Source organism: Macaca fascicularis, chromosome 15, assembly GCF_037993035.2.
Source record: "Macaca fascicularis isolate 582-1 chromosome 15, T2T-MFA8v1.1".
NCBI classification, from domain to species: Eukaryota; Metazoa; Chordata; class Mammalia; order Primates; family Cercopithecidae; genus Macaca; species Macaca fascicularis.
In genome coordinates this window covers 48,057,722-48,084,878 of record NC_088389.1, presented here as the reverse complement: position 1 = coordinate 48,084,878, position 27,157 = coordinate 48,057,722, and the positions used below count along the sequence as shown (strand labels likewise).

General features: G+C 44.6%; 1 protein-coding gene and 1 long non-coding RNA gene across 34 annotated transcripts in view; both read left to right on the top strand.

Annotated features, from left to right (window-relative positions):
• Nucleotides 1-27,157, top strand: part of PALM2AKAP2 (PALM2 and AKAP2 fusion) — a 523,331-nt gene that overhangs the window by 391,570 nt on the left and 104,604 nt on the right. For 3 of the 33 annotated variants that reach the window (XM_074016849.1, XM_074016846.1, XM_074016844.1), the window contains exons 1-2: nt 10,910-11,046; nt 26,667-26,750. The exons of 27 other annotated variants lie outside the window; for them this stretch is intronic. In XM_074016849.1, the coding sequence (XP_073872950.1) occupies nt 26,718-26,750 (33 nt within the window). In that variant the 5' untranslated portion in view covers nt 10,910-11,046; nt 26,667-26,717. Of the gene's footprint in view, nt 1-10,909; nt 11,047-26,666; nt 26,751-27,157 lie in introns of those variants that run through there. 3 more of the 33 variants (XM_074016851.1, XM_015436872.4, XM_045373611.3) reach the window with 1 other exon arrangement.
• LOC141408618 (uncharacterized) lies at nt 19,488-23,681 on the top strand. Its single transcript, XR_012424477.1, has 2 exons — nt 19,488-21,471; nt 21,793-23,681. It is a non-coding gene; the product is annotated as an uncharacterized lncRNA (long non-coding RNA).

Genomic DNA, 27,157 nt, shown 5'->3' with positions numbered 1-27,157 from the left:
GAGCTTGCAGTGAGCTGAGATCTGGCCACTGCACTCCAGCCTGGGCGACAGAGCGAGACTCCGTCTCAAAAAAAAAAAAAAGAAAGTAGTTCAAATGTTCAAATGTGACTGACTGACTGATGGCCTGTGTTAAATCCTGCTGAAAGATCAGGTCAGGTGAGTTGGGAGAAATGACCACTGGGTTTGGCAACCTCAAGGTCACTGATGACTTTGACAAGTGGTGTCTTGGTGAAAAACATCTCTTTTAAGAACTTTTGCTTTAAGGGGAAACAGAGAATTGAGGTGGTAGGATCAAGAGAATTTCTCTTAAAAAAAAAATTATTGGAGGCTGGGTGCGGTGGCTCACACCTGTAATCCCAACACTTTGGGAGGCTGAGGCGGGTGGATTAGGACGTCAGGAGATGGAGACCATCCGGGCTAACACAGTGAAACCCCGTCTCTACTAAAGCATACAAAAAATTAGCCGGGCATAGTGGCTAGTGCCTATAGTCCCAGCTACTCGGGAGGCTGAGGCAGGAGAATGGCGTGAACCCAGGAGGCGGAGGTTGCAGTGAGCCAACATTGCGCCACTGCACTCCAGCCTGGGCGACAGAGTATGACTCCGTCTCAAAAAAAAAAAAAAAAAAAAAAAAAATTATAGACTAGGCGCAGTGGCTCATGCCTGTAATCCTAGCACTTTGGGAGGCCAAGGTGGGCAGATAACCTGAGGTCAGAAGTTCGAGACTGGCCTGCCCAACATGGTGAAACCCCGTCTCTACTAAAAATACAAAAAAATTATCCAGGCATGGTGGTGGGCGCCTGTAATCCCAGCTACTTGGGAGGCTGAGGCAGAAGAATCGCCTGAACCTGGGAGGCAGAGGGTGCAGTGAGCCGAGATCATGCCACTGTACTCCAGCCTGGGCAACAAGAGTGAAACTCCATCTCAAAAAAAAAAAAAGAAAGAAAAATTATTGTAATAGAAAACACTAATAACATTGGCCGGGTGTGGTGGCGGCTCACCTCTGTAACCCAGCAATTTGAGAAGCCAAGGCAGGGAATTGCTTGAGCCCAGGAGTTCAAGACCAGCCTGTGCAACATGGGGAAATCTTGTCTCTACAAAAGATATAAAAATTAGCCAGGCATGCTGGCACATGCCTGTAGACCCAGCTACTCAGGAGACTGAGGTGGGAGGATCACTTGAGCCCAGGAAGTTGAGGCTGCAGTGAGCCATGATCATGCTACTGCACTCCAGCCCTGGCGGCAGAGTGAGACCCTGTCTCAATAAATAAATAAATAATTTTAAGGAGAAAATGCATAATATACAATCTACCCTCTTAAAGTGTTCATTTAGTACAGTGTTGTTAACTGTGTGCACATGAAAATTTTTTTTTGATAGAAGAAATCATAGGATATTTGATAAGGTGAAAGAAAATTCATGTTTTGGGAAGCATAAAATTGCTGGAACAATGTCCTAGAGGAGATGAGAAGGGAGGGATGGCAAGGCTGAGCGATTTTCCTAAGGTCACACAGCCAGTAAGTGACAGGTCAGGATTCCAATCCAGGTCTTCTGGCTCTCTGTTTTTTACTGACATGTTGCTATACCATAAAATGAGAAAAAAATGGCTTGACCAACATGTAACCTTCCTCCTAGTTCTAACTTTCATGTCTCTAACATTTTGATACGCCTTCACCCATCCCAAGGATGTAAAGAAAATTCCCAAGTCAAACATAGTAGCAGCAGCAACAGCAGTAGCACCTATCTGAACCCACAGTTCTCATCTAAGTGCTCACCTATCTCATCTCAACAACTCTATGAATTACTTAGCAGTCAGCACTTGGACTCCTCAATGCCTGAGCCCTTTATAGGAGTCACAAACTGTTTCTGATACCTGGCAGTTTTACTCATTTATGTTATCTGTCTGGCTTCCAAGGTATTTGAGTTTGCAATGCTTGCTCCTAAAATTAACTAGACAGTAGTCTAAAAAGAGAAGAAAGGAAAGGAAGGAGGGAAGGAAGGAATGAAGGAAGGAGAGAAGGAAGACAGGAGAATACATAGAAAGGAAGTACAAAGGAAGGAAGGAAGGAAGGAGAGGAGAAGAGAGGAGAGGGAGAGGGAGCTATAAAGAAGGTGTTAATGAGTTGGAAAATCTTCAAAAACAATATGGGTATGGGTACTTTAGTTGATTGCATCATAAGCTATTGTGGTTTCTAAAGTGATTTTATGTTGGCCATGGTCCCAATCTAACAGAGGCTTTTAATATGCTATAGAAGCTATTATTATTCTCCGTATTTAAATGATCTTAACACCTTATAATTGTAATGGTTACTTAGAGAAGTAATTAACTTATTCTTAACACTAGGAAAGTCATTTAATCTGTTCAGTATACTAGAAGGAAAAAGTCCATTTTCTCATTGGATAGTTCTCAATACTAAAACATTTGACAAGCAAATCAGAGACTAGCACAAAGACCATCCGTGAGAGAATCAGAATTCTTAAAATTTAAAATCTCAAGATTTGGTCCTTTTCCCCCTAATATGACTGAAAAATCCTTATGGTTCTTCCCTTAAATTAACAGCCTGTGCTTAAAAGTTCTGAGGGAAACACTTGCAAATTACTAGAAAAATGTTACGGTCCTATTTTTTTAAAAATATTTAAAAAAAATAATTTCCTGTTTTATCTAAAATTGAAGAGAAGTTAAGCACCACCGGAAAAGAAAAATAGATTTGCGTTTAAAATGCAGGTCCCTAATGAGAAGAAATTCACTTGGTTGACTCAATGAAAGCTGTCTTCTGGGACTCCCCACCACTATTGGAACTGTTTTCCAGCATTCTATCTATGAACAAGCTGTGTACATTCCAAGTATATTAGGCATATTTTATGTTTTCAGTGCCATGCTTAAAGAGTACCTTGTTGTATGCTGTCTCTCCATTACGGCATGAACTCTGGAGTGTTTACTAGATTTTTTAAATGCTTCAGTTGCTAAATGAGATAAAAGTCTCAGCCAAGAACCAAGGAACTTGGATCTCATAGGACTTTGCTCCTGTTTATTATCAAAGTAATACATGGCTACATTCTTGTCATTATTCCACAAGATTTGAGGCCTCTGGAATCAAGGTACCATCTTGCTTTCCTCACCAAGGGACTCTGTCCTCTGTGCTCTTTCTCATTTCCCAACTCTGTCTTTCTCCTACATAGATACCCACTTTTCACGCTTTCCAACACAGGTCTGCCCATGCTGCTTTTTGTTGTTGAAGATTTTAGTTTCGAATAGTGTTTTTTTTATTAGTATACTCGTGCCATTTACATGTATATTACAATGGCCAATTTGGGTGGTACAATGTTATGTCAATGTCGAGAAGGCACAGCCCAGCTACAGTCTGGAACACAGTGTAAACAATTCCATGGGGAAATGTTGCCTGGGTTTTGGAATGTTTCTTATGGGTGTTTTTAAATGTCTTTTAAAAAGAGCCTCAAGCAGCTGCAGTGAATATAATCAGGTCACCATTTCCTTATGTTAAAGGGTTTGGCAGAGGAGAGGCCAAGTGTGAGGATGCAGGGAAAGGAAATAAATGTGGAACAGGCAGGAAAGAAACTTACTTGGCCACAGGAAGCCAGAGACCCCGGAGAGGAAATAAAGGAAAAGCAGGAACCACAAACTAGGCTAAGAACCACAGTAAACACAGTCTGAGAGCCAAGTGTTCTCTTATGACACGATCCGTGTTGCTGTGTTTGCTTCTCTGTCCTTTCTTCAAGTAAGGGTGACTGTGTCCACCTCCGGTGGTTCCCAAACCAGGCTGTCATGGAATCAGATGGAAAGCTTACGCAAACACAGATTCCTGCTCTCCAGATCACCTAGAGAAAGGAACCTGGAAATTTTCTTTTCTTGCTCTCCAGCTACTCCCAATGTAAGTCAACCTGGAAACCACTAATTTACATCTTAAAAGCTGACCACCTTATCTTAGGGAGAGGCCAATCCCTTGGAGAAGAGATGGTTTAGAAGGGTGTTTTTAATTATGTAAAACACAACTGTAAGTCAATGCAAACAATCCATAGACTAACATATGCCAGTCTTAGATCATATGCATTCCGAAAGTTGATGGTTAAAATAGTTTATGGGAGCCGGATGTGGTGGCTCAAGCCTGTAATCACAGCACTTTGGGAGGCCGAGGCGTGCAGATCACCTGAGGTTGGGAGTTCGAGACCAGCCTGACCAACATGGAGAAACCCGGTCTCTACTAAAAATACAAAATTAGCCGGGCGTGGTGGAACATATCTGTAATTCCAGCTACTCAGAAGACTGAGGGAGGAGAATTGCTTGAATCCAGGAGGTAGAGGTTTTGGTGAGCCAAGATTGTGTCATTGCACTCTAGCCTAGGCAATAAGAGCAAAACTCCGTCTCAAAAAAACAGAAAAAAAAAAAGTCTATGGATGGATCATGCCTGCTATAGAAAAGCCAGTGATGATTGGCTCAATAGAAAAAAAAAACCTGGGCTGGGTGTGGTGGCTCACACTTGTAATCCCAACACTTTGGGAAGCCAAGGCGGGAGGATGACTTGAGCCCAGAAATTTGAGACCAGCCTGGGCAACATGGTGAGACCCCGTCTCTACAAAAAATAAAAAAATTAGTGGGATGATGATCCAGAGATGACCTTTTTGCCATTAAGTAAGAACCAGAGATCATTGAGAAATGTCTTACTTTGGAAATCCGTAAACATACAAATCATCCATAAGGATGGTGTAAAACCACTAGTTGAGCTAGAGTAAGCAAATGATCTTTGCAGATTCTAGGAATTAGTAGACTAAATATCCCCTATCCTCCTGCTTACACTCCTACGAACATAGTATTGGAGGTTGTCTGATGCTCACCCCACTATTTTTATGGATTTTTATCTTGAGGCACAATGGGTTGGGATTAGTTCTCCTAGACACTTGTTGTTCTGATTTCCTATTTCTTCTGAATTCTTTAAAAAAATTTTTTTTTAACTTTTGTGGGTACATAGTAGGTGGCATGTAATGTACAAATAATCACATCAGAGTAAATAGGGCATCCATCACCTCCCCAGTATTTTTCCTTTGTATTACAAACAATCCAGTTATAGTTTTAGTTATTTTTAAACGTACAATTAAAGTATTTTTGACAATTAATTTAATTTAAATGTAAATTAAATTATCACCCTGTTGTGCTAGCAAATACTAGGTCTTATTCATTCTTGCTATGGTTTTGTATCCATTAATCATCCCTACTCCCCTGCCTCCCCGCTACCTTTCCCAGCCTCTGATAACCATCCTTCTACCCTCTGTCCTCGTGAGTTCATCCTCTGAATTCCTACTGTTACATTCGTTTTGCCTCCTATGCCTGGTCTTCACCCCACACCAACTCACACACAAACCCCTTCCTTGCCTTTGCTGCCCCAGACAAATGCTGTTATCAGAAGTGTAGGGGGTTACAAGAAGTGTTTACATCACAACATAACACTGAAACAACTTTAAAAGTGTATAGTAAATATTTTCTTTTGGCCCTCTCCGTGATCTGGAATTTCTTTTTACTGACTCCTCTCCACCACTCTGGTCTTTCATCCAACTTGAGAGATTTTGTAAACTTCTGAATTCCAAAAATGAATTGCAGGTTCAAGTGTATAAACATTTTCTATCTCTAGAGTTAGCACCAAATTATCTTTCAGATTTACCAATTTGTTATCAATCTGTATGCCCATCAATAAAGTATAATCACTTGATTTTCATCATTCCCTTGCCAAAAATATATATTTGTATTTTATATATTTACTCATGTTGTAGGCAAAAAAAAAAAAAAAAAAAAAATTAGCCCAATATTTCACTTGCACTTCTTTAATATGAAGAGTTTGAGTATCTCTTCACAAGTTCAAGGGTCAGTTGTACTTATTTATCTGTAAACTACGTTTTTTTGTTTGTTTTTTTTTTTTTTTTTTTTTTTTTTTTGGAGACAGTGTCTCACTCTGTCACCCTGCTGGAGTGCAGTGGCACAATCATGGCTAATTGTAGCCTTGACCTCCTGGGTCCAAGCAATCCTCCCATCTCAGCCTCCCAAGCACCTGGGACTACAAGCATGTCACCACACCCACTAACTTTTTTATTTTTTGTAGAGATGGGGTCTCACCATGTTGCCCAGGCTGGTCTCAAATTTCTGGGCTCAAGTCATCCTCCCACCTTGGCTTCCCAAAGTGTTGGGATTACAGGTGTGAGTCACCACACCCAGCCCAGGTTGTTTTTTTCCTATTGAGTTGGTAGTTTTCTTCAGTTTTCTTATTGATTTGCAAAAACTCTTCACATATGAGGAATAGTAACTCACTGTCATATATGTTACAAATATTTCCCCCAGTTTGTTTATTCTCTGAAATTTTCAGTGGTGCATCTGATCCCATGAGGATCCCACTGGGCTTGGGATTACTGCTAACTTTTCAGTGAACTCACCCGCTGTTTGGTGGGAAAGCCCTAGGGACATAGAGCTATTCATTTGGTGTGAGTCTTTTTGTTTCTGTTGTTCTTTGCTTTTCCTGCTTTTTCTTTTTTTTCTTTCTTTCTTTCTTTCTTTTTTTTTGTTTTTGAGAGATGAAGTCTCATTCTGTCGCCCAGGCTGAAGTGTAGTTGCCTCATCTCAGCTCACTGCAACTTCTGCCTCCAGGGTTCAAGTGATTATACTGCCTGAGCCTCCCAAGTAGCTGGGATTACAGGCACCTGTCACCACACCCAGGTAATTTTTGTATTTTCAGTAGAGATGGGGTTTCACCACGTTGGCCAGGCTGGTCTTGAACTACTGACTTCAGGTGATCCACCCACCTTGGCCTCCCAAAGTGTTGGGATTATAAGAGTGAGCCACTGCATCCAGCCTTCCCTCTTTTTCTTACTTTTTTTTTTTTTTTTTTAAATTTTCTAGCCAACCTTTATTATCTGTGGGACACATGTAGCACTTGTGAATTACTCCCAACTTTTTGGTCTTTCGCCTTGCTAGGAGGAGGAAATAGTAAATTCCCTTTTATGATGCACTGTCTTGCCCCTACCTTCTTGTTTTCAGATCAGTTCTCTGAGACACTTATAAGTCTATTTTTCAGCTTCTACTGTTCTCTAAGTTTGGGGCATGTGTCTACTGCTAGATCATTATTATTTGCTGGATTTAGTTCATTTTGGTCAGTTTGGGGAGAGAGGGAGAAGAGCTTCTTTGAACCTGTATCTAGGCTAACTTCTTCCTCAGAAAACTATTCTTTATTTTGTGTGTTTTTCTAGAAAGAACATTCTACTTCTTGAGTCCCCTGGAGGCCACTCTTTCTCAGGGGTGTAGTTTAAAGTGGGCCAGCAGCATGGGAGAGGCAATGTGAGTAAAAATGTACACTTAGGCCACAATGAAAGAAATCTTGATTTCCTCTCCCCGCAAAAAAATTTCCATGGAAGATTTGGCGCCCTTGATGGTATAGGGCCTGCGGGAACACGTAATATTTACACGTTCGAGTTATATTTCTCTCACATAATTAATAGCCATTTATTTTATTCAAATATGCTCCTAAAGTACATCTAGGAGAGTAAATATGCTTCTTTTATTATAAAATATTTTCAGCTCTAATAATCGTTATTATGTTAACACACATATGACGTGATGAACCACGAGCAGGCAGTGGGTGATAAAGCTAACCTTGCCCATTGCCAGTGTTTCCCAAACTTTCATGTTTTTTAAGAATCATCTGGGAGCTGTTAATGCAGTTTCATTGGCCCCGCCCCACACATCCTGGTTCAGTAAAGGTAGAGCCCAGGAATGTGCCTTTTTTTTTTTTTTCTTTTTTTGTTTGAGACACAGCCTCTCTCTGTCGCCCAGGCTGGAGTGCAGTGGCATAATCTCAGCTCACTGCAACCTCTGCCGCCCGGGTTCAAGCGATTCTCCTGCCTCAGCCTCCCGAGTAGCTGGGATTACAGGCGCCTGCCACCGCGCCTGGCTAATTTTTAGATTTTTAGTAGAGATGGGGTTTCACCATCTTGGCCAGGCTGGTCTTGAACTCCTGACCTTGTGATCCACCCGCCTTGGCCTCCCAAAGTGCTGGGATTACAGGCGTGAGCCACTGCACCCGGCCGGATTCTGCCTTTTTAACAAGCACCAAGGTGGCCCTACTATCTGTGGTCTTTAGTACTGGCTTTGAAAAATTCTGGGGCAAGATATCTCAACCTCAGCATTACTGACATTTAGGGCTCAATAATTCTTTGTTGGTGGGGCGCTGTCCTGTAGATGCTGGTAGCAACCCCACTAATCGTGACAATAAGAAATGTCTCTAGACATTGCCAAAATGTCCCCTGGGGAGTTCAATCACCCTCAATTGGGAAACACTGGCCTAGGAGAAAATAAATGAGAAAATGTTAATTAAAAACAGTGTTTACTTTTGCATGCAGCCATTCATACTCTTGCATGGATTTCATTGAACAAATTAAACAACTATTTCTGAGCATCTGGTATGTACCAAGCCTTTTATATTAAAAATATTTAATCATGGCTACCTCTTTAATAATTTGGAAGATGGAAGAAAACAAATGTTCTTATAAATTAGTATCTATTGAGCATATATTTTCCTAAATTAGTATTCCTAATAGGTTTTGAATAATATTCTAGAACTTTAAAATTAATATTAACAAAGCATTGACATTGCTTTAGTAAAGAAGCAATTCAGAATAAAGTTGGTATCTTTTTTTTGTTGTTGTTTTTTTTGAGATGCAGTTTGCTCTTGTTGTCCAGGCTGGAGTGCAATGGCACGATCTTGGCTCACTGCAACCTCCTCCTCCCAGGTTCAAATGATTCTCCTGCCTCAGCCTCCCGAGAAGCTGGGATTGAAGGCATGTGCCACCACGCCCGGCTAATTTTGCATTTTTAGTAGAGACGGGGTTTCTCCATGTTGGTCAGCCTGGTCTCGAACTCCCGACCTCAGGTGATCCGCCCGCCTTGGCCTCCCAAACTGCTGGGATTACAGGCATGGGCCACCATGCCCGGCCTTGCTTTACTCTTCCTAATAATGAAACTAATTTTGTTTGTAAATTTTACACTTATTCAAATTTAGGAAAATATGAGAAGAGAATGATGAAGTACCTGCCGTGATATTGTTTACAACATCTCACATCTGATGTAATTCTAAAATTCTTCCTTAGAGAGTCTATGGTCCATATAAATAAACAACTGTGATACCCAAGCACACTCATTTTAATGTGAGTTTTTCACATGATATTAAAATGTTAAAAATAGGTCAGTATGTAGGGCACCCAAGCATTTAATTCCTTAAATCGGAGACATGAGGAGAAAAAAATGAAAAGGAAGGAAGAAAATAAGGAAAAGGAAGGAAGGAAGACAAAGTTGAGTCAAGGCTGAAGCTCTGTCATCTCTGAGCACTGGCTAGTAAATTCTGTTGAAATTCAACAGTATAAGAGACAAACAGGCGAAAAGGATGGTGAAACCATTTCCAAATATCGAGAAAAAAGAGCCTCTTGACATTCAGGAACCCTGAGAACAGCTGATGTCCCATTGTAGACTTCATCCTCTTGGGTGAAAGTGTGAATAGAGCTCAAGGCAGGGAAGAAGCCTTTTCTCTGGAGGTGCTATTTATGGTGCCCTTAGCCTGGATGGGCTTTCAGGGTAGTTCCCAAGGGTATCATTTCTTTGTATTGGAAATCAGGGACCTCAGTGGGTTAGGAAAGTAGAATCAGTCCATAGCTATTGTCTTTCCCTGCTGTGTTTGACATGTAAAATTGACTCCCAGAAGAGCAACCCAGGGCCTTGTCAAGGGGTAGGGAAAACAGCAGACTGCCCTAGGGTGGAAATCTGAGAGTGCAAGGGCGACTTGCAAAGCTGGGGAGAGAGAATTGCTGGAAAAATCATGCCTAGGGCAAAGCTGAATTCAAGAAATCTAACTTTTGTGATCTTCCTCGGCTGAGAATGAACGCCGCCACCTACAGCAGAGTAAGTCCACAGCTTGCTTTTGAAAAGTGTTGCTCTCTAGGTGGGCTGTTTGTGTGTGCGTGTCCTCTCTGAGGATTTCCAGACGGTTCATTTTCAAAGGGTCATTAACATTATTTAAATATTCATGTGGGGGAGGGGATGAGAGACTGAAATTTCAGACATCTCAAGAGTGAGGGATGGCTGGCCACCCGCCTAATACAGCCCCAGTCTGTGGATCCGCTGCCTCCTTCCCCCTCGGCTGGCTTTGTTAGCACACGCGCTCTGACACCGGGCCACCGGCTGCCACTACACGGAGGGCAGCAGGAAGGCTCTCGCGAGCCAGTGAGTTGGAAGCATCTCTGTCCACACCTCAGCCTCTGAACCCCATCGGGGGAGTCCCCAAACACGCGGCGACACCATTACTGCCACAAAGACGCACTTCGCAACCAGTTTCGGGGTCGCTCTGACCCTAAGGGCAGTCGTGGTGCTAGGTAAGGGACAAGGGGCTCTCTCCCCGCCTGAGTGGGAACTCAGTAGCTCCTGGCATTTAAGCGCACACAGGCACTCACACACTTCCACATACGCTCATGCGCACATATGTGTACACCAACACACACGTCCACGTGTACACACAGCGACACGCCACCCCGCCCCAAAGCCCCGTGCGCTAACAAGTATCCACATACCCAGACACAGCGCTCCCCTGAGTTAGGAAATACTCAGCTTTGCGCGCCTCATCCATCCCTCCGTCTTTCCCTCCCTCCAGTCTCTCCATTCATTCATTTCTTGGTTTGTGCATAGATTCCGCCGAAGTCGCTGAGAGGAGAAGATGTGGGTGGATGGGGAGGAGAGGGGAGGGGAAGAGAGAGGAGGGCGGCCCCTGGGCTGGGCGACTGGAGGGGAAGCGAGGGGGCGGGGAAGGGGCGGGCCCCGGGAGTAGGCGGGCGGGGCTCCCCGCCCTCCAGCGCGCCCTGAGGCCGCCACTCCCTGCAGATGCGCTGGCCCCAGCCCGGGGCTGCCGCTCGCCTTTCCTCGGAGTCTCCTGGACCCCTGGAGCGGGAGGCAGCGGCCGCGCGGCGCTGGAGCAGAGCCCCAGGACTGCGCCTCCGGGAGCCGGAGCCCAGAGGTGGGTGTCCAAGCTGGGGCGGGGCTGGAGTGTCCTCGGGTGTGAGGAAGGGGTGGTCGAGGAAGGGCTGGAGATCTGGGAGTCCTCGGAAGCACCGCGGGCTTTTAAAGGGCTTTTTGTGGCCCTTGTCGAGCGGAGCGTGTGCTGGGAGAGGGCCCGGGTGGAGGGGCTGTGGCCATGTGGATTTGAATTCCTAGGTTTGTAGGAGGGCCAAGCCTTTGGCTACTTTGTTCAATGCTTATCGCTTATATATGCTTTAAAAAATAAACGCAGGACTCCGCTTCCCCCTGCATACACACAGAGCTGGGCTGTGCGTGTCCTTTTCAGGAAAAGCAGTGAAATCAAATGTGGTCGTGGCCGCGTCTCCTGCCCCGGGAGCTCTGGGAGGTGCAGCCGTTCCTTCTAGCTCGCAAGGAAGGCGTGGGTCCTGCCTTTTGGGTGGCAGAGCCGGGGGCATTTTCGCAAGTCCTAAACTTTTCAGAGAGACTGAAGTCAGGAAGGACCCGGCCCCGGCCCCAGCCGGAGTCTTTCGGAATAGGGTCCAGAGAGCTGAACTCGGGAGATGATGCAGGAGGAGCCAGCAGCCTCTTCTGCCCTGGGAGGAAGAACGCGGTCCGGGTCCGAGCTGAGCCAGTTCGACCTGAGGCTAGGACCTCAGCAGTTAGAATGTGGTATCTTATCCGGGATAAAGCCGGAGTTTGCGTCTCTGTGGGCCCTTCTTGGGGACACTCTGGGGTATGGGAGGAGCAGACCGTTGGGGAGAGTATTGGATAAGCCGTGCCTGAAATGTCCGTAGAGGCGCGCCCGCAAGGGCCAGAGCAAGGAGGCACTGGTGGCCCCGAGAAATCCCAGAGAAACGGAGTGGACGGGAGGGGAGTAAAACGGAGCCCGGGAGAGCCGGAATCCCGCAGCAGGGAGCTGTGGCGCTGGTAGCCGGGTGAGGACTGAAGGCAAAGGGCGAGACGGCGTGCAGCCGGGCTGCCGAGCTCTCCAACCCGGATGCCAGGCGCTCACCAGCCCGAGGGATCCCTCCCGACCCACAAAGAGGGCGTCTGGGAGGTGACTTGTTTAGAGAGATGGTGGATTCCCCCTCTAGACCCAGGAAAGCCAGTTTCCCGTGTAGGGTAGCAGGGGTTTGGCTTTGATAGGCTGCGTGGTCAGATCAGACTTTGACATATCATTACCCTTCCCTGTAGCAGTTTTAAATGCAGCGCAGGTGATTTGGGAAGACTTCCTAAATGTATAATATTTCTCTTTGAAAAGAAACTTCACCTACTCATAAGTCTATACGCCTCTCTCTGTACTGCATCTTGGAATCTGTGAACAAGCCCGTGTCTCCCAGGAAGCGCTCTTCTATCTCAATTCGCGTTTCACAGGCTCCTGGAGACTGCATGAGTACAAACTCCTCTCACCATTGGGATCCCAGGGAATTTGCTTCCTTGTCTTTTGTTCTGATTAGAGTTCATTTAAGCATCACACTTGTCTTTCTGGAAACGTTCTTAATTTAAATTTAACTAAACTTCTCTTTCTTCCAGTCTGGCAGCTTCCCCAACATTCATGAATAAAATTTCATAATAACATGTCTAGAAATGAGGTGTATCCAGTAAGGAGTTTACTCTGTTTCTTTAAACATAAAGACTTGGCCTAAAGAGTGTTTCAAGCAATGCTCCGCTGCCAGCTGTCTCCTCCCCAGTTTTGATCCTTGGACCTTTCTTTTTCTTTCTTTCTTTCTTTTTTCTTTTTTTGAGACGAAATTTCACTCTTGTTGCCCAGGCTGGATGCAATGACGTGATCTCAGCTCACTGCAACTTCCCCTTCCTGGGTTCCAGCGATTCTCCTGCATCAGCCTCCCAGGTTCCTGGGATTACAGGCTCCCATCACCACACCCAGCTAATTTTTGTATTTTTAGTAGAGACGGGGTTTCGCCATGTTGGCCAGGCTGGTCTCCAACTCTTGACCTTAGGTAATTCACCTGCCTCGGCCTCCCAAAGTGCTGGGATTACAAGCATGAGCCACCACACCCAGCCTGGCCCTTTCCTTAAAGGACATCTTCTCCTTTGAGTGGAGGCACACCAAGTTTCCTGCAATTATCTTGGACAGCACCAACAAAATAGTCCTGGGCCAGGGACAACAAAAGTAATGCTGCCTGTCTCCCAGTCCTTTACTTAACAGACTCTGCTGGAGAGTTCATTTCACTTTCTTTTTTTGGGATGCTGAGATGCTAGGATGAGAGGAATAGCTGGGCTTTGAGATGGGACAAACATTTTGAAATACTCATTATCTCATAGTTTTGGCATGACAGTTGGCACCACTTCCTGCCTGCAGAGTTTGAAGTTATTTCACTTTCATAAGTGCCTTATTCTGACTCAGTAGCCTCAGGACCTCAGGCTAATAAAGTGAAGTAGGTTGTCTTAACTTCGTTATCAAATGAGGGAAGAATGAATCCACTGGATTTATTTCTATAAGTTTAAATATTTTCTTAAAGAACTAACATCAAATATTACTTCCAAAAATGTAAACACTTTGGACTTTCTAGTCATTGTAATTATTATCTAGATAATTACAATAATCTAAACAATAACCATTACAGATTTGGTGAGCTCTTAAAATACCCATGTCCCAGATTTCTATCATGGTTATTACCAGCCTCTGTTTATTAAGGTAATGAGAAATGTTTCAAATGAAGATGAAATTGAAATTGAATTTGGATGGAGGTTGTGTTGAGGGATTTTAACAGTTGAAACAGGAGCATGCTAAAAACTTACTTCTGAAGACTACGGATAGACTGTTTAGTTCTAGTCTTTAGTTTTATACACGACTCAGCACCAGTAGAATTGGTGCTCTATCTTGAATTAGCTTTTGGAATGATTGTTTTTGATCTTGCGAAACATAGAAATCACTGCTTAGATTGTTAATCAGGGATTCTGTGTCAGCTATTGGAAGTGTGGAGTAATTGATTAGCATCCTAATGAGCTTCAACAATTTCAGTAAGTTTGGGTAGCAAATTGCACCTTTTTAAAAATTTTTTTTGAAACGGAGTCTCGCTCTGTCGCTCGGGCTGGAATGCAGTGGCATGATCTCGGCTCACTGCAAGCTCCACTTCCTGGGTTCACGCCATTCTCCTGCCTCAGCCTCCCAAGTAGCTGGGACTACAGGTGCCTACTACCACGCCCGGCTAATTTATTGTATTTTTAGTAGAGACGGGGTTTCACCGTGTTAGCCAGGATGGTCTCGATCTCCTGACCTTGTGATCCATCTGCCTTGGCCTCCCAAAGTGCTGGGATTATAGGCATGAGCCATCGCGTCTGGCCCACCATTTTCTTTGTACTGTGCAAACTCAACACCCAGAGGCAGAATTTCTGTAAAGCTAAAAATAAAGGAACAGCTTCAACTTCAGATTGTCTCACTGGCATGAGCCTCACCCAGCAGCACTTCGGGTGGCTTGGGCCTCAGGGAAGAATGTTACCATGGATCATGATGGGAGTTAAGGTAATCCATATACATGTGTATCTTACTTTGTAAAATAATCCCCTCTATGAACATGTAACATTACTGTTCACATTTTGGACATTTTCCCTTCAAACACATTTTTCATGAGTATATTATAGGAAAGTTAAAACCATCTCTCTTCTATTTATATATTTATTTATTTATTTTTTGAGATGGAGTCTCCCTCTCTCTCCCAGGCTGGAGTGCAGTGGTGCCATCTCGGCTCACTGCAAGCTCTGCCTCCCAGGTTCACCCCATTCTCCTGCCTCAGCCTCCGGAATAGCTGGGACTACAGGAGCTCCCCACCGTGCCCAGCTAATGTTTTTGTAATTTTGGTAGAAACGGTGTTTCACCGTGTTAGCTAGCATGGTCTCGATCTCCTGACCTTGTGATCCGCCCGCCTTGGCCTCCCAAAGTGCTGGGATTACAGGCATGAGCCACCGTGCCCGGGAAAGCCATCTCTATTCTAAAAGGAAAATCTACCATTTTGCTCAGAGAGAAAGTTACTGAGTTTGTCTATGTGATTTTAAGTAGTATTTGATTAGAGTATTAAAGAAATGGGATACTTCAAGTAACATAACACCTGATATTTAAATTTAAGTTTTAAAAATGTATTTTACCCATTGTTAATGTTGCTAATGAAAGTGTTTCTAAGTCGTAACCCCTGGTTAGCTATTCTGCCTTCTTGCCTTGATAAGTTGACTGGTGGTGAATGTGCTGTTGTCCTTCCAATGACAGCTCAGGATTTTGTGGTCATCTCAGCATAATATTAGCATAGATATGAGTTGTGATTTTATAGGATTATGAAACTATAATTGTGGAACTCCTGCACGGCAGACTCTGGAGGCTAGTTTTTTAGAAAACTAAAATCCCTGGTATAAGCTTAATTTCTGTCATTTGCCTCATTTTCTTGAAAGTTGAGTGCCAGAAGAGAAAAGGATCGAGTCTCTCTTTTCTTTCTACAATAAAACAGAATGTACTTTCTCCAGGGCTTGGTTCCTTTTTCCTGTTGAGGTGGATTCTGAGATTGAGGAGGGGCTGGAGAAAACAGAGCGTGAGGGAAAGAGACTGAGAACATACTCAGGGTGCCCTCGCCTCTTTTTCCCTTTTGTGCTCCTGTCTCCCATCTAGGAGCACCAGGGCTACCAGTCCTTGTGGGAACAAGTTTGAGTAGGATCAAGAGACATGTAACTGGACCAGGCGCGGTGGCTCACACCTGTAATCCTGGCACTTTAGGAGGCTGAGGCAGGTGGATCACTCAAGGTCAGGATTTCGAGACCAGCCTGGCCAACGTGGTGAAACCCCGCCTCTACTAAAAGAATACAAAAATTAGCCAGGTGTGGTGGCAGGTGCCTGTAATCCCAGCTACTTGAGAGTTTGAAGCAGGAGAATTGCTTGAACCTGGGAGGCAGAGGTTGTAGTGAGCCAAGGTGGAGCCACTGCACTCCAGCCTGGTGACAGAGCGAGAACTCTGTCTCAGAAAAAAAAAAAGAAAGAAAGAGAGAGAAAAAAGAGTCATGTAATTGGAATTTGTTCCCATCTTGGTGATAGTCTCAGAGTGCCTCACATAGGCCATGCAACTGGAGAAGGTGCCCTGTGGAGGCAGAATGCTGCTGCTGGGGTCCTTAACCAGGCAGAGGGTGGGTATGAGGATGAGATGATGTAGCTTTTTTTGAGTAGGTTTGAGGGGTTGGGTTTTTTTTGTTTGTTTTTTCTTCTAAGCCTTGGAAGCATGCATGAACTGGTTGAGGGGAGTGTGACATGAATGCCAGGGAAGGGGAGAGACCCGTAGAACTTACTGGGGAAGGCCACTATGCTTTGAACCCCCTTTTTTTTCTTAGATATGGGCAGGGGCTTTGTGGTTGTTTTTGATGCCTGATTGGAGCAGATGGGGTGGCAAGGCCAAATATGCAGATATTGTAGTGCCCCCTTTATCCAGAACCATGATGTGACCAAAGCACGCTAGTGCCTCAGCCAAGTTCTCTGTGAGATCTTGGTCTGTCACATAAACAAAATCTTAGTTCATTCATCTATACAAATGGAGATACCAAAACCTACCTGTTTCAAAACTTGTGTAAAATCAGATGGATATGGAAGCACCTTGTACATGTTGTATTCCCCCCAAAGTTGGTTGTTCTTAAATTAACCAAAGCCTTCTTTCATCTTCATTACAGATGCAAATGATAAGTAAACAATTTTTAATTAATTAATTAATTAATTTATTGAGACAGGGTCTCACTCTGTCACCCAGGCTGGAGTGCAGTTGTGCGATCATAGCTCACTGCAGTCTCGAACTTCTGGGCTCAAGCGATCCTCTGGTCTCAGCCTCTTGAGTAGCTGGGACTACAGGTGCATGCCACCATGCCTGGCTGTTTTTCTGTTGTTTGTAGAGACAGGGTCTCACTACATTGACCAAGCTGGTCTTGAACTTCGGGACTCAAGCAGTCCTCCCACCTCGGCCTGCCAAGCAGTTCCACAATTACACTCCCAAAGTACTGGGATAACAGGCATGAACCACCATGTGCTGACCTAAAGTTAATACTTAAAATGCTAGCAGTTGTGCAGCAGATCAATTGTTCATCCTTCACACGAATTAAGTAGCTTTGAACATGGAAATTCTCTAAGCCTGACTGCCCCCTCCCCCGCTTTGGGGGTTTCTAGCTGATATTCTCTTACCCCCGAAGCACTTGCACAATTGGTAATTCTTCCATTTTTCATTACTTGATCCTTCTGTAAACTTTGAGTAAGTCAGGAATTGGTCCTCATTGGGACGATGGACCGCAATTTTCAGAACGATAATCCTGGTTTTTAAATTTTTTAAAAAATTTTTATTTATTTATTTATTTGAGACAGAGTTTTGTTCTTGTTGCCCAGGCTGGAGTGTAATGGCGCAATCTCGGCTCCCAGCAACCTCCGCCTCCTGGGTTCAAGTCATTCTCCTAATGTCATGCCCAGCTAATTTTTGTATTTTTAGTAGAGATAGGGTTTCACATGTCCAGGCTGGTCTCAAATTCCTGACCTCAGGTGATCTGCCCACCTTGGCCTCCCAAAGTGTTGGGATTACAGGCGTGAGCTGCCACACCTGGGGAAGGGGCCTCTTTTAATGAAAAGGTGAGGGCACTACTCCTATTCATTAGTGCTCTACCCTTACGACCTAATCACCTCCCAGAGGCCCTACCTCCTCATTCCATTATATTGGGGGTTAGGCATCAATATGTGAATTTTGGGGAGACACAAACATTCAGACCCTAGCAGGGACCCTGGAAAGGATTCTCATTGTGCAGAGTATGGATAAACAGTGATGCTAGAGCAGTTTTTCCAGGGTTGTCAGAGAGGGCTGAACTAGAAGTTTCCCCACTGTGCCTGGAGTGCCCTGGGTTGGTTGAGTATAGGGTTTAGAAGATAATTTTGTCAGGACTCTTAAGTTTTTAGTCTTTTATGAGTTAGAAGAGTGTGGATATGTAACTGCCACCACACCACAGCAAGTTCCCACAAGAGAGAGGATTCCTCAGGTGGCCATCCTATCCAGACTCCATGGCTCTTTCCAGGGCATTTGTGGGAAACCTGTGGGGCTAGGACTGAGCTAGACTTTTTCTGTAGCTGCGACTGGTCCTGCAGACCCATTAAAGGTACCATGCCATCCCCTAGTAGGGGACAGAGAGGGATCCTCATTTGCCCCTCTTCCCGCCCAACAGTTGCCTGACTTCAGCCTTAATGCATAGCTCATCCAGGGTCCTCCTGAGCTCCCACCTGGTGAGGCGTGTGTAGAAGGTGTGAGGAGGGCCAAACCACATTTTCCTGGCAGTGGTTAACTGACTGTTTTCAGCCCGCCTCCCAGTGCAGCTGACTGCATCAGCTTATATTATCAAGATGGCATTCCCATGGTGGGATAATACAGCATCTTACTTTGTCTGGAGTGATGCCTCCCGTAAGTTTTTTGATGCCTCCTACAAATAGAGAAAGACACCATTGTTTAGCCATTTTTATTTGGGTGGGTTGGAGGAATGACTTTCCCAAAGGAATAAATCTTAGTTAATATTCCAGAAATTCAAGTACTTCTCAACCCTAATTGAAAGGCACTTTCAATTAAATTAAAATCAAGGTGGAGTTCATGTGCCATGTGCTGTGTGATTCTAAAGCCATGTTTTAGCTTGGCAAATTAGTATTTTGCATCAGAACATTTTATACTTGCAAAGGTTAGCAAGAATTTTCCTCAGACACAATTACAGATGAGCAGAATGTATTCATTTTTGGGGAAAAAGTGAACAGACTGTATTTGGAAACTTAGATCCTATCCAAAGCGCTTGATGATTCCTGTTTGGGATCATTTTTCCTTCAGAGAATAGTTCAGATCAGTATTAAATGCAGGGCAGAGATGGACTCAAGAGTGGGACGCATTGCTTTTGACTGGAATCACAATGTGTATATCATTTTAAATATTCTTTCTGTGGTGTGTTTCATTATCAAAACAATCTATAGCTTCCAAAGGATGAAAGGTGTTATAGTGTGAGTGGCATAGAGGGTGTTGAGATAGAGGAATGAAAAGAGAAGAAATCTTTCCCTCTCCACTCACCATTCATAGAGGAACTAAGTTTTACCTTCTAGGGAATTCCCTGTAATTCCCAGGGATGCCTTGTTCTTGAAGTTCCCACGCAGGGTGGTAGGAGGAGCTAAGTGGGAAGGAATGTATATTTCTTGAGTGTCAGCTGGTAAGTTGGTTGCTTTTTTAGAGACAGGGTCTCACCGTGTCACCCAGGCTGGAGTACAGTGGCGTGATCATAGCTCACTGCAACCTTGAACTCCTATCTCCGCTATTTTACTTAATCTTTAGAGTCATCATCATTTTTCAAATGGAGATACTGAGGCATTTGGAAGTCACGTAACCAGCCAGGTGTCCCACAGCTACATAATGTCAGGTCAGTTTTCCTACCCAGCTCTTTTTTTTTTTTTTTTTTTTTTTTTTTTTTTTTTTAAGAGAGTCTCGCTCTGCCAGCCTGGAGTGCAGTGGTGCCATCTCAGCTTACTGCAATCTCTGCCTCCCGGGTTCAAGCGATTTTCCTGCCTCAGCCTCCTGAGTAGCTGGGACTACAGGCCCCTGCCACCACGCCCAGCTAATTTTTTGTATTTTTAGTAGAGACGGGGTTTCACCATGTTAGCCAGGGTGGTCTCGATCTCCTGACCTCGTGATCCACCTGCCTCGGCCTCCCAAAGTGCTGGGATTACAGGCGTGAGCCACCACGCCTGGCCCTCTCCTTCTCTTACTAAACCAGTGCTATAGGGGCTTGCTACTCCAAGTGTGGTCTGGGTACCTGCAGCATTCCTGTCATCCAGGAGCATGTTAAAACTAGAGTATCCTGAACCCCATCCCAGACCTACTTAATCAGAATCTGCATTTTAGCAAAATCCCTAATGATTCCTGAACATGTTACTGTGTGAGGAAGCTCTGCTTAGAGGAGGAAGGTCTGGCAATTACCACTATGCATCCTGGCCAAGACTCAGGACTTGAATCCATGGACTGGATCCGAAAGATTGGCCTATCTCAGTGAGGGAGGAAGGGTGCTACTAGAATCTAATAGAGACCAGGGATGCAGCTAAACACCCTACAACACACAGGACACCTCCTTCCACCAACAAAGAATTATCCTGCACAAGATATCAATGGTGCTGATGTTGAAAAACCCTGGTCTAATGGTCTAGATCTAGAATTCACGTCTTGTAGATATGTTTCGGTAGCCTCAGATGTATGCAAATCTCTAGGAAGTAGATCTTAAAGGAGTTGATACAAATTGCAGTGTGCTATGCAAATGGGAATCTTTTTATTGGGACTTGAAAAGAGAAAAAGAGCTTAAATTGAAGCATGAAAGATTTCCATTAGAGTTTTGAGAGTGTCAGACTCTCAAACAATAATATCAAGGATGCAGTGGAAAAGTTTCTAAGCATGTACTGAGTACCCACCACTGAGGGTGCTACAAGGCAACATTCCCTCCCATTCCCAATCCTGCCTGGCAACAGTGCCTTCTGTTTCTTTGTTTTATTCCTAAGACTTGCCCTGGCCTTTATCCTACCTTTCAGTTCTCAAGCAAGATATGCTGGGTCAGTTGTGCCACCTGGAGGCTGGGGGAGGAATGCAAATAAATGAATAATTGGTAAAGGGAGCCAAAGCCTACCATCTTTTCCTACCATCTTTTCCTCCCTGCCTGTGTGGATCCACGCCTCACTGTTTCTTACTCAACTCCTTCAATTCCACGACACTGTAGCCATTTCCACTGGTGGACACCTATCCTCTCTCCCTCCTTCTTTCCCGTGCTCTTTAGATCCTGGCCCAGAACATCGAAAAGATCTGTCCTCCATCGCCTGTCTCTCTCCCTTTTTTTCTTCTCTTTCTTCCTTTTTTTGAGATGGAGTCTCACTCTGTTGCCCAGCTGGAGTGCATTAGTGCGATCTCACTGCAACCTCTACCCACTGGGTTCAAGTGATTCTGCTGCCTCAGCCTCCCTAGTAGCTGGGATTACAGGCATGTGCCACCACGCCCAGCTAATTTTTGTATTTTGGGTAGAGACAGGGTTTCACCATGTTGGCCAGGCTGGTCTCGAACTCCTGACCTCAAGTGATCCATCTGCCTCGACCTCCCAAAGTGCTGGGATTACAGGTGTGAGCCACTGCACCCAGCTGATGGGAAATGTTTTGAAGTGAAATTATATCCAATAAAGAGCTCCTGTCATTCATCCAGTTGTGAGAGTCCCTTTGAGAGTTGCCAAAAATGTCTACTATCTTGTTTTTACTCTTAAATTAACTTGCTCTTTCTTGAAGTACAGAATTCTAAAACAGAGTTGGTGTTTTTGTTGTTGTTCTATTATGTCTTCCTGCTTTCTTTAGTTGTTTGTACTAGAATAATCATTTTCTACTACTTTTTTGTGGACATTATCCTTGAAATAGGTTATTCTTTTTTTTTTTTTTTTTTTTTTTTGAGACGGAGTCTCGCTCTGTCGCCCAGGCTGGAGTGCAGTGGCGCTATCTCGGCTCACTGCAAGCTCCGCCTCCCGGGTTTACGCCATTCTCCTGCCTCAGCCTCCCGAGTAGCTGGGACTACAGGCGCCCGCCACCTCGCCCGGCTAATTTTTTTGTATTTTTAGTAGAGACGGGGTTTCATTGTGTTAGACAGGATGGTCTCGATCTCCTGACCTCGTGATCCGCCCGTCTCGGCCTCCCAAAGTGCTGGGATTACAGGCTTGAGCCACCGCGCCCGGCCTGAAATAGGTTATTCTAGACAAATTTTGGAACCCAAACTGGGTTTAAGACGAAGGCATTCCAAGAAAAATAAAATCTTTTTGCAATTTCTATGCATCATCTTTTTATAACTTTCATTCTCCCTTGCAAAGGAAATGTGGGGCTGTGGATGTGAAAGGAGGTGTGGGCAGTGACTGGTCAGCTGCAGAACATTCAAGCCTGGCCTTGGGACTCAGAGGCTAGGGCAGAAGAAGTCAGTGTGCTCGGCTTCTGGCCAGAGTGGAATGTGTCTTCCCAGGACTGGGAAGCCTGTGTTTTTTCACTCACCATCTGATCTGCTCCAGAGGGCTATACATTAGAAAAATAGGGAGCTATGGGGAATGACTGGGGGGTGAGGATCATGAGAGCAGTGTCTATGAAGGATTATCATTTATGCTCAGAAAGGGAAAATTTGGCACCTGGTCATCGATTTTTAGTACAGTAATTGTCTTGAGAAAAGTGTTTGAAAATCAATGTTAGAAACGATTTTAAAAATACATCAGTCTTAAAGGTACATAAACGAGAGGAAGAAAATCAGAGATCAGGGTGTCTGCAAGATGGTCTACTAGGCTTTTTATTATTGTAATTTGTGATTGAATGCCCTCTGTGGGCCAGGTAATTTTTTTTTTTTTTTTGAGATGAGTCTTGCTCTGTTGCCCAGGCTGGAATGCAGTGGTGTGATTTCAGCTCACTGCAACCTCCGCCTCCTGTGTTCAAGTGATTCTGCTGGCTTGGCCTCCCAAGTAGCTGAGACTATAGGTGCGCACCATGATGTCCAGCAAATATTTGTATTTTTAATATTTACCATGTTGGCCAGGCTGGTCTCGAACTCCTGATCTCAAGTAATCTGCCCATCTTGGCCTCCCAAAGTGCTGGGATGGGCCAGGTAATTTTGTTTTAGCCTCACAACTACTCTTTGGGGTCCTTGGATAGTTTTTTTTTTTTGTTTGTTTTGTTTTTTTTTTTTTTTGAGACGGAGTCTCGCTCTGTCGCCCAGGCTGGAGTGCAGTGGCCAGATCTCAGCTCACTGCAAGCTCCGCCTCCCGGGTTCACGCCATTCTCCTGCCTCAGCCTCCCGAGTAGTTGGGACTACAGGCGCCCGCCACCGCGCCCGGCTAGTTTTCTGTATTTTTTAGTAGAGACGGGGTTTCACCGTGTTAGCCAGGATGGTCTCGATCTCCTGACCTCGTGATCCGCCCGTCTCGGCCTCCCAAAGTGCTGGGATTACAGGCTTGAGCCACCGCGCCCGGCCCCTTGGATAGTTTTTAATTCCATTTTGAAGACGGAAAAGTGAGATGAATTGGTCAAGGTCAGGCCCACAGGCCCTATTTTTTTCCCCTTACATTGTTTCTGTGCTGGGTGAGAACTGGTGCTGAGACAGCTGCTGTCTCCATAACCTCTCATGAGAAAAGAGGGTCGATGGGTCCAGGAGTTTTTGTTTGTTTGTTTATTTTAGATGGAGTCTCGCTCTGTTGCCCAGGCTGGAGTGCAGTGGCGCGATCTCGGCTCACCGCAACCTCTGCCTCCCGGGTTTGAGCGATTCTCCTGCCTCAGCCTCCTGAGTAGCTGGTAATACAGGTGCCCGCCACCATGCCCAGTTAATTTTTGTATTTTTAGTAGAGATGGGATTTCGCCATGTTGGCCAGGATAGTCTCCATCTACTGACCTCGTGATTCACTTGCCTCAGCCTCCCAAAGTGCTGGGATTACAGCAGGAGTTTTTACTCTAAATATTAAGTTAAGCTTACAAGTTAAGCTACTTGTAAGCTGTCTGAAGGTCTGTTTCCCTGAATGTGCAGTTCCTTAATTTTAAAGGCAATCTCTGCTTGTATGTCTTCTTAGAGACATTTGTCCCATTAAGGTAACCTCCTCTCCCAGCCCACACCTTCTAAAGTACGTTGTCACATCTCATGAACTCCACAAGGGTCTCTTGGGCATGATAATGTGTGTCACCTCTTGCAAGATCCGCTAAACCCTCTTTGCCACATGTTATGCTTGTCAAAGCCTGCCTGGAAATATGCTAACAAGAATCATTGTACAACTAACTTGCAAATACTTGAACAAATACAAATTAACAATTACTGCAGCTTTATGAAGAATGCATCCAAACCAAGGACAGAGTGAACAGAGGAAGACATAATACAATGTATGGGTACAATTTAATAAAACCTTGAACCTTTAACATGGGCCCATTTTCATCCATGCATTGTGATCAAGTTTTGTTCAGAAGGGTGTAACTTAACTTTGAAAAAAACTACACATTTTTATGTGTTTTCAGTGAGTTTAATCTTCCATAAGCACAGATACTCTGTTATAAAAGTGAGTTTAAGCTGCTTATTGATAATGAATGTTGACTGAACGTCAGGCCCTATTTCCAGTGTCATATGTGGATTGTCATATTTAATCCCCATAACAACGTTTGATAGAGATACCATTATTTTTTACATATATCTTTCTTTCTTTCTTTCTTTCTTGAGACGGGGTCTCACTCTGTTGCCCAGGGTGGAGAGCAGTGGCGTGATCTCGACTCACTGCAACCTGTCTCCTGGGTTCAAGTGATTCCCCTGCCTCAGCCTCCCAAGTATCTGGTACAACAGGTACACATCACCATGCCTGGCTAATTTTTGTATTTTAGTACAGACGGGGTTTCACCATGTGGGCCAGGCTGGTCTCAAACTCCTGACCTCAAGTGATCTGCCTGCCTTGGCCTCCCAAAGTGCTGGGATTACAGACGTGAGCCACCATGCCGGACAAATATTATTATAATTTTTTGTTACAGATGAAGAAACAGACACAAGGGTTTAGGGCAAGGGTACACAGCTAGTGGCAAAGTCAGGCTTGGAATCCCTATAGGCTAGTGGTTAGAGACAGTCTCATAATCATTCCTGTTTTTATTATGCTGCCTTCTTAGTGCTTAATACAAACTAAGCTTGCTCTCTCCTTTTACTATGGTTGGGGGTATAAATCTCAGTCCATAAATAAAGCCTTACAAAAAATAGCATTTAAATAAAATTTTATTTTAAGTTCCAGGATACATGTGCAGGACCTACAGGTTTGTTACATAGGTAAACGTGTGCAATGGTGCTTTGCTGTACCTGTCAACCCATCACCTAGGTATTAAGCCCCACATGCATTAGGTATTTATCCTGATGCTGTCCCTCCCCACCCCTACCAAGAGGCCCCAGTGTGTATTGTTCCCTTCGCTGTGTCCATGTGTTCTCATTGTTCAGCTCCCACTTATAAGTGAGAACATGAGGTGTTTGGTTTTCTGTTCCTGCATTAGTTTGCTGAGGATAATGGCTTTGAGCTCTATTCATGTCTCTGCAAAGGACATGATCTTGTTCCTTTTTATGGCTGCATAGTATTCCATGGTATATATGTACCACATAAAAAATAGCATTTTAAAACTTATGTAAATTAATTTTATCTCCAGGCCTTCAATCTGTCCCATTACAAGAAAATGTAACCTATTATTTTTAGACACACCCACCCTAGGATTACATGCAGGGCCTAAGGTTTTAGAATGTGCTTGGTTGTGGGAAGTGGTCCATCCAACACCTGTCTACAATGGTTTCAACAGTGATTTCTAGCACATGTGTTATCTTAGTTTGCTAGGGCTGCCATAGCAAAGTACCACAGCCTGGGTAGTTTAAACAACAGAAATCTATTTTCTCATATAGTTTTGAAAGGGAATTAAATGTTGGGACCCCAAACTCATTTAGCCAAAGGGAAAAGTCAAGCTGAGAACTGGGTCACGCAAACCTGCCTCCCCTCTTTGGTTCCTAAATAAGATGGCTACAAGATGCAAAGATACCTGCCTTCCCCATATTTTGCCCAAAGGGAGATTCCTGGTGAGCTGTTAAAACTTCACCATGGCAACGCAAATTGATAGCTTATCTTATACAGGTGGTCACCCAGGCCCTGCCAGACTCAAATGCATATCTGATTGTTCCCCTACCCCACTGTGTCTGTGCTATCTTATGTAAAACGCAGATTCTCCACGTTTTTTCCTCTGCCCCTTTTGTTTATGTGAAAACTGTGTGCTTCTCAATATCCCGCCTTTTCTCCTTTAAATTTGGAGTCCTCAAAATTATTTTTGGAGAAAGGCGTAGATCTGTCTCCCAGGCGTGTTCTTAACTTTGGCAAATAAATCTCCTAAAATGATTGAGATTTGTCTTGTCATTTTCTTCCATTGACAGAGGCTAGAAGACCAAGATCAAGGTGTTTGCAGGGCTGGTTGCTTCTGAGGGCTGTGAGGAAAGGTTCTGTTCTAGGTCTTGGCTTGTAGATGGGTGTCTTCTCCCAGTGTTCTTCACGCTGTCTCTCCTCTGTGTCCAAATTTCCTCTTTTTTTTTTTTGGAGACACAGTTTTGCTCTTGTCGCCCAGGCTGGAGTGCAATGGCATGATCTCAGCTCACTGCAAACTCTGCCTCCTGGGTTCAAGTGATTCTCCTGCCTCAGCCTCCCGAGTAGTTGGGATTACAGGTGCTTACCACCACGCCCAGCTAATTTTTTTTTTTTTTTTTTTTTTTTGTATTTTTAGTAGAGACAGGGTTTCAGCATGTTGGCCAGGCTGGTCTTAAACTCCTGACCTCAAGTGATCCGCCCACCTCAGCCTCCCAAAGTGCTGGGATTACAGGTGTGAGCCACTGCGCCCGGCTCAAATTTCCTCTTCTTACAAGAACACCAGTCATATTAGAGTCATCCACTCTAAAGACTTCATTTTAATTTAATTACCTATTTAAAGACCCTGTCTCCAAATACCATCACATTCAGAAGTATTTGGGTTTAGGACTTCAACATAGGAAGTGGAGCAGGGGTTGGGGCAGGGGTGCACACAATTCATCCCATAACACGTCTCCACAGCTTTTGACTGTTTCTGTCCACGTGGTCAAGTTTGAGGCTGTCTACCAGTTCATGCAGGCATGGGACAGGTCAAGGAAATCCTTGGTAAGTCTGGGAACCTGGAGCCTGAGGCCTCTCTCTCTCTCTCTTTTTTTTTTTTTTTTTTTGAGACGGAGTCTCGCTCTGTCGCCCAGGCTGGAGTGCAGTGGCCGGATCTCAGCTCACTGCAAGCTCCGCCTCCCGGGTTTACGCCAGTCTCCTGCCTCAGCCTCCGGAGTAGCTGGGACTAGAGGCGCCCGCCACCTCGCCCGCCTAAATTCCGGAGAATGTCATCACACGAGAGGCCTCTCTTCTTTGAAGCCTTGCCAGTTCCCTTAGGAGCTTCCAGGGACCAAAGTGAAACACCCAGGGGTGGAGGGGGTAAGGAGCCTTTCTAGAACACCTTGCAAATCTTGTTGATGGCTTAGATGTTTACAAAACCCTAGAAGAATCTTACCTCCTTGATATGAGAT